The sequence below is a fragment of the Eurypyga helias genome, unplaced genomic scaffold (genome assembly GCF_000690775.1).
Source record: "Eurypyga helias isolate BGI_N326 unplaced genomic scaffold, ASM69077v1 scaffold28514, whole genome shotgun sequence".
NCBI lineage: Eukaryota > Metazoa > Chordata > Aves > Eurypygiformes > Eurypygidae > Eurypyga > Eurypyga helias.
This window is the reverse complement of record NW_010248667.1, coordinates 2,989-19,463: the sequence shown is the minus strand read 5'-3', so window position 1 is coordinate 19,463 and position 16,475 is coordinate 2,989. Positions and strand designations below refer to the sequence as shown.

Below are 16,475 nucleotides of genomic sequence, written 5' to 3'. Positions count from 1 at the left end.
GGGGTATTTCTTCTCAGCCATATCTCAAAAGCAGTCATGAGCATGGTCAATTCCCATGTTGCATCAAACCCCTGAGTCAGGAAGTCTCTGGCACAAAGTCAACTCTCAGACAACCTTCTTGTTCAGCCTGGAGAAGAGAAGGCTCCAGGGAGACCTTATAGCACCTTCCAGTACCTGAAGGGGCTACAAGGAAGCTGGGGTGGGACTTTTTACAAGGGCCTGTAGTGACAGGACAAGGGGTAACGGGTTTAAATTGAAATCAGGGAGGTTTAGATTGGATATCAGGACGAAGTTCTTCCCGGAGAGGGTGGTGAGGCACTGGAACAGGGTGCCCAGAGAAGCTGTGGATGGCCCATCCCTGGAAGTGTTCAAGTCCAGGCTGGATGAAGCTTTGAGCAACCTGGTCTAGTGGAAGGTGTCCCTGCCCATGGCAGGAGGGGTGGAACTAGATGATCTTTAAAGTCCCTTCCCACCCAAACCATTCTGTGATTTTATAATACTATGATTCTTACCGCATCTGAAAGAGTCAGGCAGCAGTTCTGACCATAAACGATGGCACTGACAGAATGCAGCCGGGAGCAGAGAACGGGTAGCACGAGGTTCGTCTGCCCTAGGTCCGTGCATGCACAGCCAAGAAACCAGACGGAAGGAGCTGCTGCCACCGTTGCTGAGCAGTTCCCGCTCCAGATGTGCCAGACACAGCTCCCATGGATATTTTGAGTTTCTCTCTTCTGTTCAGAGGACCACGACTACCAATTTTGGCTCAGGTGCAGAGGCTCTCTGGGCCAACTAGTTACTCCTCCATCAAACAGCTCTGCATACAATGCCCTGTGCCCCACTGTACCAGAAAAAGCTGTAAAATTGGAGCAGTTGCCCTTTTTTTCATGGAGGTTAGTTAAGCGGAGGGGCCTCTCCTGCCTCAGCCTGCTGCTAAGGAAGGCATGAGAAGTTAGCACTAGCTCTCCCTTTACAGACAGCAGGGATTTATTCAGCCTCTCAGCAGAAGGAAAATTGAGTGTTGCTGTAAAGCACGTTTCTATGGGCTAGAAAGAGGAGATCTGGGAGGAATCAGAGGAGCTTAGAGGGTGGGAACATAAAAGGGTTTGAAGTCTTTTTCTTCCCCTTCTTTCCATTTTTTCCCCATCTTTCTTTACACTGCCCCACAAAAATTTTCTTTCAGCATCCTTAAGAGACTGGGCATGTTTTATTCCCATACATGCATATCATCCCTTTCATCTCCTCCTTCACCCTCCCCAAGGAACCATCCACCTTCCCTAACTGATTTTGACTGGATAGGCTTCCCAAATTTGCAGGGAGTAGCTGGGCCTTGTTAGCACAGGAGGAAAAGGGGCACTGCAGGGCTGTGCTGTGCTTGGAAGGCGGAGGAGAGTCCTGTTGCCAAGGGTAGTAGGGTGAGACAGTGGGAAGCTGTGGGAAAAAACAACTTCTCAGCATCAGCACCCCATTCCTCCTTAGGAGCCCATCCTAAGGGCAGCTGCAGAGGAACGCAGAAGCACAAAGCAGCAATGGGTGGATCAGAATCAAAAAACACACCCCAATCTGCTTTATTATTTTTGTTCACAGGCAACGTAGGCAGCAAACTGCCTCCTAAACGTTGCTGCCCAAGGCAGCTGCCTGCTTTTCTTCTGCAGTGAGCCGGCATCGTGTTGTGCCTGCCTTGTGTATCGCTGGTTGGGAAGCGTGACTCACGCCCTGCTGCAATTGTGCTGGCGTTTTAGGGTGTACAGCAACATTTCAGTATTCCTTCGTTGGCAACTCCCTTGGTCAGATGAGAGGAAAAAAACCAAATAATAATAATTCACCTCCTCTCTCTTCTGACTTCCTCATCCCAAATCTGATAAAATACCATACTAAATCAAGCAAATAAAAAAGGAAAAAAATAACGCAAAAGAAAACATGGCCTTCAAAACATGGACTTCAAAACTTCCTGATCTGATAAAGAATGGAAGTAGCCAGCAGAGGAAAACCTAACTGTGGAAAGGAGGAATCAGATTGGTTTATGTGCTTATTGTATTAAAACCAAAGTGACGGTGCTGGTGTTGTGCCGTGCGGAACAGTTACCAAAGTCAGTAGGATAAGCTGTGTGCATCAGTGGTGGTACCACTACCATCATACATGCTCACTGATTGCGACCTGGAGGAAAATCGTTGAAATAAAAAGTGCTACGCCTCGAACGACACATTCCTTTCCTTGCAGCTAGCTCTATTGTTCCTTCACCTTCTGAGGTCACATCTTCAACTGTCTCAGGGAGGGGAAAAGGTAAATAAAATACAGTCTGAGCTGCACTACATCTGACGGGAGGTACCATTTTTATGTGGGTAGGTTTTAAATCCTGCTGGCACTGAAGAGTCAACAGGGATGATCAAAGGTTACAGAATCATTCCTCTCATTTTGTGGAAGTAGTTATTTTCCTTGATTTTTAATGCTTCCTGCATCTGCCTTAATCTACTACGCTGAAGATGAGTAATGCTAGGGAAAAAATAGTGTCATCATAAATTCTAAACCCCCAAATTCTTCAAATGCTACTTATGTAAAAAAGGACCAATTTAAATCAAACCATTAACTTCAGCTTAAATGTTCAATTAGAAAAGGGGAATAATATAAATGTTTTATGCATTCACAGCTCTTGTCTTCAAATTTAACCTTTCTTCCATTTCTGTCATTCTTTCTCCCTTTTATAAATGTTGGTGTAATTACACCTCTTTAGAGGTGAATACACAATCACAGCTAGAAATTCCCTGGTATGTTTTACAGCCTGAAACATGTAATGCTCAATCTTATGACTAATAACTACCATGGCATGTTTTATAATTCCACCATAAATCAGAGGCTGCTGCATTTAAAGTGTAATTTTGGCTGTTTTGCGATATTTCTTGGTGCTTTTGAAATATATCAGGGATAGAAAATGCATGATTTAGATACTTACAACCACAGCTAAGGAAAAAGAGTCTTTTTTCAGTTACTGCAGAGCCCCAAAAACGCCCACAGGAAGGCTAAAGGGCAGCAACATGCATTAGCCTGTGGGGTACCCAAGCTGCCTCTGGGATCAAAATGACAGCACGGTGTCTGAGCTGTTGTTGTGATTAAGAGAGGGAAAAACACCCCAACCCATGGCACAAGCTTGCAAAATGAGCAAACCACTAGCAGCAAGCGCTCTGTGCCTTTTGCAGCATGGTTCGTTGTTTAAGTCCTTCTGGGGGCAGGGGGGAGGGGTTGTTTGGGAGGGACTAAGCTGGGAGGAGGAGAGTGAGCATCTTCCGCGAAAGCTGGAGGAACAATTGGGCCAACTCACACAGCGTGTCCCAGTATCTGTCTCAATTGTTTCTGCAGCTGCTGACAGGTAAATGGTGAACCCCACAAAATTAGGTGAAATTTTCCCCCAAAGCCTGTTTCTGTTTGAAGAAGAATATTTTTTTATTTGCTCTGCATTTGTTTTTAATGTTTCAGATGTTATTTTAGCCCTTCCAGTGCAGACAAAAGTTTGTAATGGCATCTGGGATAATTTCCTAGGGGTTTGAAATTCCCGTGTAATAGTTCAGATGCAAAGAGGCTGTTTTATCCCTTAACTAATGTTGATGCTTTTCGTATACTAGATCTTGATACCCACATCTCCCCGTGGACTGGCGTCACAAGCTGGCTGGAATCCGTTACGGCCTGACATCTGGGGTCTCTTGGAAAAGACTGGGGGGGTTGTTTCTTTGCTGGGTTCCTTTCCACGTACGACGCAGCAGCCCAGCACGGCGACTAACGCCTCGTTTGCACCACCGGAGTTCTGCTGGTAATTTAATTAAAATTGCCACATCCCTCAGATGCGCTCACGCTAATTTGTTTTCCGCTAATCAAACTCTGAAGTTATGCTAGTCGAGTTTCATCGTCTCCCCAAATGGCACAAGTCCTGTAATGACATCTGGCTGCGTTTTGGCCAGTTAATATAGGCATCATGTCTGCTCTTTGATTAGGCCTGTGATACAGGCTGCCCCAGGCTGCCAAAACCATCAACAAGGAGAAGTTATCACAAAGTCTGTGCACACACAGAAAACCTATGTGATCTCCTATACCCACTGCTACTACTCAGACTGAAGGTTGTGCCATATAGAAACCCTACAGCCACCTGCTACTACCCCAGGTGACCTTATTTCTTCGGAAAACATGGTGGGAAGTAGGATAAAGAAAAGCCTTGGGAACATGACTGCGAGGCATCCCAAGGAGAAGCGGTGGTACCCCAGGGTGCAGAGGTGGTTCACAGGAGACTGGGGCTGGCTCCGTCCCCCTCCCCTACACCTCTTCTTCCTGAGCTGTCTCGCTGTGTACCCAAGGGAGACGAGTATGACATAACCCCTTGCACCATCAACGTCTGAATGCTGGCACTAGTATTATAGGTAAAAGCTGTAGTATGGGTGAGATCCAAAATTTGCACTGAGTGAAGGAGAATTTCACAGACCCGCGGTGTCATCTCGCGTCGTTATCGTTCAGGCCCCTTGACACTGCTCCATAAGCAATGTCGAAGGGGCTTGCCTAATCATGCAGTGACACATTCTTCAGCTTCAAACATGCTTTTGCTGCTAGGGGAGCACCTTGAGTTCATGGTACGTCTATACTGAAACGATCAATATATGTCTCAAACAAGATCCTACGTGATCATCCCAGTTATGTCTGGTACCTCTATCTTACATCTCGTTGTAAGCCCATCAGCGTCTCCATTTCCAGTTTCAAATGAACTGCAAGGACTTGCCTTTAGGAACAGCACCACTGATCTATGAAGGCAAGAAGAAGAGTGTAATGTAGACCCGGTGCGTTGACTCGTGGTAACCTTCACCATAATGTGGCCTGGCACTTCTGAGATTTGCTTGAGAGGAGTTTGAAAAAGGAAACAAGGGTGTTGAAACTTCTCAGAGATTGCAGAGCCATTGTCAGTAGTTGTGCAAGTAAATGAATAAGAGAATGACTATAGGCTAGAAATTTCCAGAATTAGACATTTCATGCTGCAATCATCGCTTATTGTTTTTGATGTGTATTATTGCTGTCTGCCTCCCTAACTGCTGTTGGGATGAACACAAGAATGTAGCCTTGGGGGAAAAGAGGCACAGGAGATTATAATGTTAGTGATGCAGACGTATGGGATCCCAGGTTTATGGCTGTAGGGCTATTAACAGGATTTAGATCAAGCCACCTATTCCAGACTGTTCACTAAGATTGTCACCCCTTTACTGTACTTAAAATATCCCAGTAGAGGGAAAAGAAGCAAGTCCTGTACTCGTAGGGTGTTTTCAGACCCTCAGCAATAGCAGAGGCTCTGTAAACAGAGCACACTGGCACTTGCCTCATGTTTTCTCTTCTTAGCAAAGTCCATGAACAAAGTTACCTCTTAAAAACTGGCTTAGGGAAAAGGAAACTTGACCTCTTTATTTTGTCATATTTTTAAATATTTTTTTAGAACAAAAGGAGCATAAGGCTAAGGCAAAAACTACTTTCAGTTGCAAACATAGAGCTTGCAGGTGTGGGCAGAGTTTAGCCGAAAATAACTGGAGGCAAAAGAAAGAAAAGAGCAGCTTAAAAATGTGGTGTCAGCAGGAGAAAATAGACTCAGTGGGGCACTGGTTTTCTAAAGCCATGCTCTGTAATCAACACAGCTCATTACTGCAGCAGCTCACAGTGTTGCAAATGGCACTTGGACGAACGCACTTTGTCTTTCCCTCGTGCTCACTAGTTAACAAATTGTCTGCCCAAATTGCTGAACCATCCGTATTGTGTCAAGGAAGGGGAAAGCAGCAGACGCGCTTTGTCAGGGTGGACAGCCTGCGCCGAATTCTCAGCCGGTGACTTTCAATCTCCTTCTGTTTAGACCCCTACGAATTCTCCCGTGGAGGTACAGGACTATGTATACATGCCTCTTCCCCCTGCCGTGATAATCATATTGCTTTCCTTTCCCTCCCAGTCTACAGCACACACCTGATTCTGAGGTCGGCAGACCACATTTTGGAAATCAGTCTCCCAGATGATTTAATTTTGTGCATTTACAGTTTCACTTAATTCTTTTATTTTTTAAATAATGGCACATTCTCACATCTCAGTTCCGTCCCTAAATAGCACTGTTGTCACTATTGCAAGGCATGGGATAATCCATCCTGCAGTCAAGGTTACAGAAGGAAGTGACCGCCTATCTGAGGTCAGCTACCAGCGCGTGACCACACATCGCATCGCAAAGCACATCGCACCATCTGGCTCCCATCGGAATTCACTTTGGAGTTTTGACATGGGATTAAAGGCAGTCGGACCTCGGCACAGAATTCTTACCTGTGATAGGCGTTGCCAAGTGTTTGGGTGGAAATAAGACACTGTAAGCTGTTAGCGGTCGTATAGACCTTGTTTTGAGGCATGATGCAGGCTGACACTACACTATGACATCTACCAATAAAAACGGTTATGGGTCATTTTTGCCACATTCTGACTGTGGGATTTCCAATGTAATGCCACCTGTATTAGAGCAGTCATTAGAGCAATAAATTAGATTGATCACGAGTTGCATTACTGCATACTTTTCCAGCTGTTTGGCTGTATTCACTGTTAGAGATGTCAAGGGAGATGGAAAGGGTCCCACATTGCTTCTTACGCTAGGAAAATTCTTGTCAACTGACTGTTGTGTCTCCTTTGTACCACCCAGTGGCAAGCTTCACTTCAGTCTCACAGGAGGAGGAGGAAAATGAGAAACAGAATGGGATTATAAATGATATCCCAAAGGTAAAGGACAAAGATGACTGAAAGGGGACTGATTTCAGGGTTTAAACATCTTTTATTTAATATGTAATTTTTTGGTGGTCAAACAGTGTCACAGGTTGCCCAGACAGGCTGTGGAGTCTCCATCCTTGGAGATATTCAAAACCCAACTGTACAGTATCCTGGGCAAGCAGGTGACCCTGCTTGAGCAGGGGGGGTCAGGGCCAGATGACCTCTGAAGGTCCCTTCCAACCTCAGCCACTCTGTGATTCTGTGGTTCTGGGATGTAGATATTTCCTTCCATTCTTCTGCAGGGAAGAATGAGCTGAAAGAACAAAATAAAATCTTTCCCTTTTTCAGTCTAATAGCATTACCTTCTATTAACCTTTCTAACCGTTGCCAACCTTGTCAACATGAGCAATCCCATTAGCTGGCCTGGATTTTATCAGCACCGATGGTAATTCTTCAGCACATCCAGGCTACCTCTGAGTTTTTCCTTAGCGTGGAAATGAGGGGGCAAGGAAGCAAAACTGATGCACTTTGCGGTTCTGTCTCCCGGTGGGATCAGGATTTGGCTGAAGCACTCACTTCGCCCAGGAGCAAGGGAATGCTGCTGGGATGCTTTACACAGAGGCAGCTTATGCATGCATGAGTGAGGAAGCTGTGGAATACTCCTAGAGAAATGTGTGTGGGAGGAGGTTTCGTCGTCGTGCCGTACAGATGCTCACATTTAAGAGAAAGACAGGACGAAGTTCTATTTGGAGCCTGCACGTTAAAATGCAGGTTAGCTCATGCAGAAGTATGTATGTGTCTGTAGAGGTGGGGTTTAGGAGTCCTGGGCCTCAGGCTCTTTGGCTACATCCCTGAGCAGACACACTACTGCGTCTATCATTTAAAGTGCTCTGTAAGCCAGTGCGATTTTCAGCGTCAAGTTAAGCACCTGAGGACCTCAAGTCCATGAGCAGAGCTGGCTCCACAGACACAGGCAAAACAGGCAGATGTCTGGCTTACGGGGGTAACAGAGGATTCTCTCACATCTCCATTTACCGGCATGTGCCCTCCCAAAATTTCACTGAATACTGCTAGCCCTCTGCTCGCACTGCTAGACCTAATTTTGCACTTCTGAGGCAATGAAACTCAGCTTTGCCCGACAACTGAGAATCCTTCAGCTGGCACTGGAGAGAGGCTGGACCGGCTCAGAAAGGGGTCTGATCAGCATCCGCGCTGGCAGCAGGAGGAGGACTATGAGTCCGGGGACAGGAGCGAGGAGAGAAAGCAGACTGGAACAGGACCTTTCAGTAGCAGTTAGATGCACCCAAATCAATGTTAAACTGCACCTACAGACCCGTGCTGGTCTCTGCCTGGAAGCACTCAGGAGTGAGAGAAGGCTTTACAGAATTATTTGAGGCTAGGCTGAGTAAGGGGCTGAGGCTCCCAAAGTAAGTTTTAGGGAGTGCTTAAACTCATAAGTGCAAAACTGCAACTCTGAACAGACTTGATACTTGGTCCCCTAATGCAGGAGGTGCCCAAACTTCAGGCATACATTACTTTTTCACTTCAGCATTATTCAATGGCTCCTGATTCCTGCTCCTCCAGGGTCTGATCTCTTCCTGATGGGATGGGCAGGGATTTCTCACTCACTATCTGGTATTAGTCTGGGATTCCCATGGAAGCACAATCTGGTGATAGAAATGCCTCCCTCCTCGGAGAAGACATCTTTGCCTAAGATGTAGAAAACCTGCTAAGAGAAATGATGTGGCCTCACACGGCGATTTATGCTGTTAAAACACTGTTAAATGCCAAACGCTGCCTTAACCAAACGGATGGTCTGAAATTCTTAGGGAGCACATTTCCCGTGGCTGATTGCTCTCCCAATCAGCAGTTATCCATGGCCTTAAGTGGCTCCCCAAGGTCACCATGACACACCTGATGACCTCTCCTCTCCACGCCACTAAATGTAAGACGCTCCAATTAATATATCTCTTTCTATCTGGTAATAAAATATCAGATATATCGATTTGCACATGACATGAATGAGACTGGCCAAGTCCTGTCACACGTTTCCCAGCAGTTTATAGCACCATTAGTCAGAGGAAAGTTGAAAGTGAGGAAAAAGGAACATTTCCAAGCAGGGGAGGAAATGGGCAGGACAAGATGAGCAATAAAAAAGGCCTAATATTTCTTCCCCCCACCCCAGACGTAAGCATATAAATAGTGAGAGAGTGATTTCCCCTTCTCGCTGGCCGACACTCGTTTGCTGCATCTCTCTGGGAGCACGCACCACCCCTCCAAGATGTGGGCCAAGGTACTGTCTTGTTTCTTTGCACTCTAAGATGCACTTTTCTGCTTCAGCCTTTGTATCCTCACTCGATGGGTTTAAGTAGGCGTGCATCACACCGTGGGATATGTGATTCACCTGCTTTAAATGACTTGTGTCCTTCAAGATAGCCTTAATGCTTTAGTAGAAAGCTGAGTGAGAACTCACCCGAAATAATGGGTACAGTTTCTGGTCCCCATTGCCAGAAAAGAGAAATCCAGTTGGAACAACACAATGAAAAGCTACTAGCATAGTAAGGGTTAGTCTGTGTTATAAAGGTGAGAGCAGCACCGTTTGGTTTGTTTAACTTAGCAAAATGAAGGCCAGGAGGAAAGATCATCACACTGTGTAGGTACATGCAGGGGAGTAGAGGAAGGGGAAGGATGAGGGGAAATGGAAGGAGACAAATTTCCAAAGTGAGAGAAGAGTAATGCCAATTTAAAGAGTAATTCAGTAATGCCAATATAAAAAAAGCAAGTGTGTGTGTAGACTGTTTGCAAATCGTATATGTCTCTACAGGGAGAAGTTTTTAAGGGCTGGAGAAGGGAAGTTCCAGATTAGTTTCGAATAGAGATATTAACAGCAGCTAAGGGCTTCATCAGAGCAGCAGCAGGCTGAGTTTGCATAAGGGGCCAATGCTCAACAGGAAGGGAAAAAAAAAAATTAGAATTCCCAGATCAGCAGGAGCCAGGAACAAGGAGCCACTGCTTTTCAAAGCAGCGAGACTTCACCCTGGAGAAAAGCTGGGACTCCCGCTGAGAACGAATGCAATGGGAGCTGGGAGCCAGGAGCAGCAGGTGCAGAGTAGGGCTGCCAAGTCCCATCTCCCACTGAGTTCCAAGCTCAGCAAGACTTGGGATAGTAACTCTGCTATTCAGGGAGATTAAATCTTGTCTCCTTGTGTGGGAGTGGCTGCACTGGACTGAGATGCCGCTTTCCCACTGATTTCAATAGCAATAGGATGGAGCTATGGAAAGCCAGATGGTTTTTGCTTCTATTATTTGTTTTATACATGTGTATAGAGATGATACAGCTATAGACAGATATAGATGGTACAGATATCTTGCAAAGTTACCTCACCTGCAGTGCTTACCCTCAAGGACTCAAGTCAGGGAAGAAGCAGCAGAAATACAGAACAGACGAGGATGGTGATGAAAGTATAAATAAAATATAAGTAACACTATGGCATTTCTGGGAATAAAAAGAGGAAGAATTCAAAACTTAGTTTTGCTGATGCAATTCATGTAAGCAGGGGCAGGGCAACAGAAATGGCCAGCATGCTAAGCAGTAGCCCAAAACTGAAAGCAACAAAAAAAGGAAAAAAAACAGAAGAAAGGGAAAAAAAAAAAGTGGTTTATTTAAATGAAGGGAAATATCTACTTCTTTTTTTTTTTTTTTCTCAGACAATTACAGGAAATTTTGCCAATGTGATTCATGGTTTGAATGCAAACCATCTGACAGACCAAGTCATTGGGAGAAGCAAACGAATGATTCTGGATACTCTTGGAGTGGGGCTTCTGGGTACTGGCACCGAGGTCTGCCAAAAAGTGACACAGTACAGCAAGGTAAGATACCTGGCATTCGTAGCATACCCTAAGGTTTAGCTTTAAGAAAAGGCAGGGAAAACTTGGGCTATAAGGGAGAAACTTTGACTTTTTTGGAGATGGAAAGAGAGACAAAGCGTTCTTCCCACTGGAGATAGGGAAAATGCATTGCTCAAGTTACTTTTACCTGTGGATGGGCAGAAGTCTGTGTAACAGACTGTATGCTAAGACCCCCCACTGCAAACAGAGTTAAGAACCCCTTCCTTTCTTTCACCTATGACATTTTATTAAAAACATCAGCAAACATTACTTATCACCAGACTTTCAAAAAACAAGGGACTGTTACTGGGATGGGAAGTTAGTAGTGGGCTACTTCCAGTCCCTAAAACATAACTGTATTGGACGTTGGTCATGTTTCTGCTCAGGTCTTGCTCTCCTTAAACCAGAGGAGTACTTGACCCTGAGGAGAAGCCTCCCCAACACAGGAGTGCACCAGTAAGAAGGAGTTTAGCCCACTGTTTTATCGGTCAGGCCTGGCCAGTTGGTCTCAGGCTCCAGATCTCTCTCTGCCGATAGGTCTCTTCGCACAGAGATTCCCTCCTTCCCAAACCGTGATAGTTTATGCCCTTCTATTTAATTCCATAAAGATCTCCTCATTGGCTAAAAGGTGTGCACGGCAAAAGGAAAAGAGCAGAGCCCTTTACCGCACGGGGATAGCAGCATCAAGAAGCCATATATCATGTAGCCGGGGACTACTGAAACGTAGAAATCAGCACCTTTAACGGGAGATCTTCCACAGCAAGATGACCACAGTCCTGAGGGAACCGCCGATGGGCAGGGAGAAGGGACGCCAGTGGCGTGAGGGCGCGTGGAGGTGCTGAATGGCCAGGTGGATGGTGTTGGTCTGCCCTCCGAGGTCTGTTTGGGTAGAAAGGGACATAAGCCAACAGGAAACCGATGATTTTTTTTTCATATTTTCTGAAAGAACAGTATTTTTCTCGTGAAAGGGAATGGTTGGGTCCCAAGAGGGTGTGATCTGATCTCGGTTACATCAGAGATACGGTGCACGTTCACCCTTGGGTTCAGGACTTTGAATTAATTGATGTCAATTTGTTTCAGATCTACAGCTCAGATTTATCCAGTACCATCTGGGGCCACTTGGATTTCCGACTGCCTCCTCTGTACGCAGCTTTCGTGAATGGAGTGGCTGTAAGGAATGCTCTCTTATTCGCTCTTAAATCACACTAATTGATGCCATTCTCACTCTAGAGAGAACAGAATGCTCCTAAAATCTTAGCTGACTTCATTCTTCTGCCTGAAGCCTGCTACAAAACTTTCCCAGACTCTCCTCCTGATGTGCTTTCCCTTTCTTCCAATGAGCCTGAGCTCAAAGCACAACATGTATCTGATCTAACTCAACAGCATCCGGTAGCTTTAATGTAAGACTTGGGGCTGTTTTCAAAGGTCAGAACTCTACAGCTTGTTACAGCCTTGCTCCAGCCCACAATTACAGAGGTACTCTAGCTCTCACTGATTTCACCGGGATCCAAATTTCATGCCAACTGGCAAAGTATAGTTGCCACAAATACAGGCAGGTGCACAGATACGTACACACACAGAGTAACACAAAGGCCATTTAATCTTCAGTTACGAAGTTTGCAAAGACCAATTATATATTTTGGACACATACTTGGTCATTAAAGCAGTAACTGACTCCCCAGGCATTTGTCTAAATTCAGATTGAGGCTGAAACCATTTGAAAGATGCTCAAGAGGTGGGGTAGACAAATTTGGCAATTACGCAAAAACTAGAGAAGGTGACCAACAAAGGAAATGCTGATGTTAAGTCTATCTAAGTTAGAGTGACAAGAAGATCAGAGGTCGAATTTGACACCTCATTTCCAACGCAGAAAAAATTAGCTTGGAAATGAGATCTGGTACCTCTCAGCTCCTAGCAGCCCATATGAAATTCAAATCTGGCTGTTGGCATGTATACGATCATTTCAGTCTACATCTTGGTCACAGGTCAGTTCTAAGCACTTATTGAAGATACCAGGAACGCAGCTTAACAGGTACTGGGCACAACTTTCCTTATCCTGCACTGCAGGGCATCTTCCCAGCTGGCATCAGAGTTCTTCAAGGCAGGGATTGCTTTTTCTTTTGTCTGTTCAGAAGCAGAGTTCTCAGAAGTCTGTCTTCCCAGTATGATGGGTCAAGACCAGAGCACTGGGGGAGGGCCCCGAACACCCTCCCAGTTTGCTCTGAAGTAGACATGGATAAATAGGCGTGAAAGTTCAGCTTTTGAGGCATGATTATGTTATTAAAAATGTTGTCCCTGACCCTCCCAAGTCCTTGGGGCTTCCTAAAACTTGGTGGAGGGAATGGGGGTGTGGCAGGTTCTGACAAGCAGTACATTGCAAATGCTGAGTGCGCTGCTCAGAGCAGTCTGCTACCAGAACAGCAGCTGTGTGCCATGCTGGGAAGGCCCAAAATCTTCCTGAGCAGCTGTCTCTGGGCATGGGAAAGGGGAGACACCTCTCTGGATACTCTCAAGGGCTAAGCAGCTTGTCCCAGTTTTAAGACTGTGCTTTCTCCCACTCCCAGCAACCCGAGGGAGTCTGGTTCCTCATGTGACAGGTCATGTTTTGACGTACTGAAAATTCAGGCTTAAAGCCTTATGTACGTTTGCAGGCTTGTGCCTGTTGCCATGGAGGCGGTGGCACCTGGGAAGCTGTCGCGATACAACTTTCAGTCAATGGTACAGATTTGACTGCTACAGCCCTGATGGTGTGAGCCACAATGGCAGCATCGGGGAAGTAACTTCACAGCGTTTATACCCTCTGTTGGGGGAAGTGAAAACTCACCGTTCACATGGTGGACCTAGAAGCGTTGCTTTAATTATACCAGTCTGATTAAAGCAGTAAAGCCTATTGTAGGAATGAATAATCATTGCCATACTGGTTTTATACTGGCAAAACTTGAATTATGCTCCCTTGAGGCAAGATTTGTGTTGCTCTGCCACTTCTCACTGAGCCATGTTGTGACTAAAGGTCTTGAAATTGGGTTTAAATTGAAAGCAGGGAGGTTTAGATTAGATATCAGGAAGAAGTTCTTCACAGAGAGGCTGTTGAGGCACTGGAACCCAGAGAAGCTGTGGATGCCCCATCCCTGGAAGTGTTCAAGGCCAGGCTGGATGAGGCTTTGAGCAACCTGGTCTAGTGGAAGGTGTCCCTGCCCATGGCAGGGGGGTTGGAACTAGATGATCTTAAAGGACCCTTGCAGCCCAAACCACTCTGTGATTCTATGATAAAAGAAAGGGTCCTGAAGGTTTTCTTTCTAAAGAGAAGTCTAGTTCTTCAGTCCTTTTTTATACCAGTTAGAGCAGTTTCATTTGACTGAACCAATCTTGCGAAGTCAGAGTTTACTTCCGATGACGAGTCAAGGCTTTCCTTTCCCTTAGGTGCACTCCATGGATTTTGACGACACATGGCATCCAGCCACACACCCATCCGGGGCTGTGCTCCCCGCCGTGATTGCCCTCACAGAAGCCTTCCCTCAGAAGAAGAAATTCTCAGGTCTCGATCTACTCTTAGCTTTCAGTGTGGGAATCGAAGTGCAAGGCAGACTGCTGCGCTTCTCCAGTGAAGCCAGGAACATTCCAAAGAGGTACGTATAAATGCTTCAAGCAGAAAGTTGAGTGGAAGGGTTTGTTGTTTGTTTTTTTTTTTCCACTCGGTGTTAATACACTTAATTAAATGCCAGTTAAAATACAAATGGCACAGTTGCAGAGCCTGGGAAGACAAGGTGTGCCTAGGGGAAAGCCTCGGAATGTGGCACAGGCTAGATGTCTTCCTGCTATTTTCTGTGTGTTCCTTCCACCAATTTTGGCTCAGAGTAACAAAACTTGCCTCCCCCAATATGTATAATTTATAGGTGACTATAAATTATTTACAGATGATATATAGATGACTATAAACTGCGCTGCTTTTGCCATCATTCTGTTCAGTTTGACCTGAACTATAAGCAGTTCCAACATTTCAGTTGCTTTCTGGGGAGGGCCTACTGTAAGCGGTACTATTCCAGTTTAACTTGTTCCTGGGGAAAAGCAACAAATTTTTCCATCAGGACCACACATGAACACTGAGTATGTAATTTTTATGGTCCAACCCATCTTCCATGGCAGCGAAAGGAAATCTGAGCTTGCATATATAGTGAATTTGGGTGGCTTTTTGAAATAGGGTAATGGAGAGACTTTGTTTTCTCAGGTTTCACCCACCGACCGTGGTTGGTACGATGGGGAGTGCAGCAGCTTGTGCTAAACTGCTGGCTCTTGACCAGCCGAAATGTAAAAACGCCTTGGCCATTGCTGCCTCCTACGCAGGTGCCCCCCTGGCTAACGCAGCAACCCAAACGAAGCCCCTCCACATTGGCAATGCTGCCAAGCATGGACTGGAAGCAGCTTGCTTAGCATCACTGGGCCTTCAAGGAAACAAACAGATCCTGGACATGGAGTCGGGAATAGGTGCCTTTTATACAGATTACAACCCACAGACTCTGCCCACCTTGCAGTCCTACCCCTGGCTGTTGGATCAGCAAGACGTGGCCATCAAACGCTTTCCTGCTCATCTTGGAACGCACTGGGTGGCTGACGCAGCATCTTCTGTTCGGAGGAAGCTTGTGGAGAGGAGTGACAACTTGCTCCCCCTTGATAAAATTGAGAAAGTCATTCTCAAAGTCCCAGAGGTCAAATATGTGAACAGACCCAGCCCGAACTCAGAGCACGAAGCTCGACACTCCTTCCAGTTTGTCGCGTGCTCCGCTTTGCTGGATGGCACCATGTCGGTCCATTCCTTCACCAGCGAGAACGTTCACCGGCCAGCCCTACAGGAGCTCCTCTGCAAGACACAGCTGGAGCACCCTCCCGATAACACGCCTAGCTTTGAGAGCCTTTACTGCGAAGTGAACGTCGTGCTTCGGGATGGCAACACCGTCAGCGACCGCTGCGATACGTTCTATGGACACTGGAGAAAACCTTTGAAAAAGGAGGACTTGGAGAAAAAGTTTCAATCCAATGCCTCCAGCATCCTGCCTCCAGAAATCACAGAAAGCATAATAGAGACGGTGTACAATCTGGAAAAATTAGATGACTGTTCTGTACTAAGTGCAGCTTTATCAGGACAGTCGGCTAGAGTGCTTTCAGAGAAGCTGCGCTTCCTCTGAATGTTCCAACCCCCAGCTGGATGCTGTTCACAGAGCAAACACAAAATTCAGGGCAACCTCTTATTTAGTGACTCAAGCGCTTTTAATTTTGACTCCTGTAATGGAAGAGCTATGCTCAGTCATAATATCATAGAATGGTTTGGGTTGGAAGGGACCTTAAAGACCATCTAGTTCCAACCCCCCTGCCATGGGCAGGGACCCCTTCCACTAGACCAGGTTGCTCAAAGCCTCATCCAGCCCGGCCTTGAAGACATCCAGGGATGGGGCATCCACAGCTTCTCTGGGCAACCTGATCCAGTACCTCACCACCCTCTCCGGGAAGACCTTCTTCCTGATATCTAATCTAAACCTCCCCACTTTCAATTTAAACCTGTTCCCCCTTGTCCTGTCTCTACAGGCCCTTGTAAAAAGTCCCCCCCAGCTTCCTTGTAGGTCCCTTCAGGTACTGGAAGGTGCTATGTCTCCTCGGAGCCTTCTGTTCTCCAGGCTGAACAAGCCCAATTGTTGCAGCCTGTCTCCATAGGACAATGCTGTGCTTTTTGACAAAGTAGAAAATTCAGTGATTACTGGCACAGCTCAGACTGAACAGACGAACCTCGGCTGGCACAGTCGACTTCAATTATCTTTACACCCCTAGAGGCAGAGCACTGCTTGCGTGCG

At 46.1% G+C, this 16,475-nt stretch overlaps 1 protein-coding gene across 1 annotated transcript; it reads left to right on the top strand.

The window, feature by feature from the left end:
- Nucleotides 1–8,977: 8,977 nt before the first annotated feature.
- On the top strand, nt 8,978–15,893 carry IRG1 (immunoresponsive 1 homolog (mouse)). The gene is made up of 5 exons (XM_010151143.1): nt 8,978–9,040; nt 10,456–10,617; nt 11,716–11,805; nt 14,056–14,261; nt 14,861–15,893. The coding sequence occupies exons 1-5, from the start codon at nt 9,029–9,031 to the stop codon at nt 15,813–15,815; spliced, it is 1,425 nt and encodes a 474-aa protein (XP_010149445.1). The 5' UTR covers nt 8,978–9,028; the 3' UTR covers nt 15,816–15,893.
- Nucleotides 15,894–16,475: the final 582 nt, after the last annotated feature.

Bases quoted from the DNA above. Each gene is read 5' to 3' on its own strand.
- IRG1 (XM_010151143.1), top strand. The intron at 11,806-14,055 runs GTAAGGAATGCT...CCTTTCCCTTAG, and splicing joins CTTTCGTGAATGGAGTGGCT to GTGCACTCCATGGATTTTGA. The intron at 14,262-14,860 runs GTACGTATAAAT...TTGTTTTCTCAG, and splicing joins GCCAGGAACATTCCAAAGAG to GTTTCACCCACCGACCGTGG.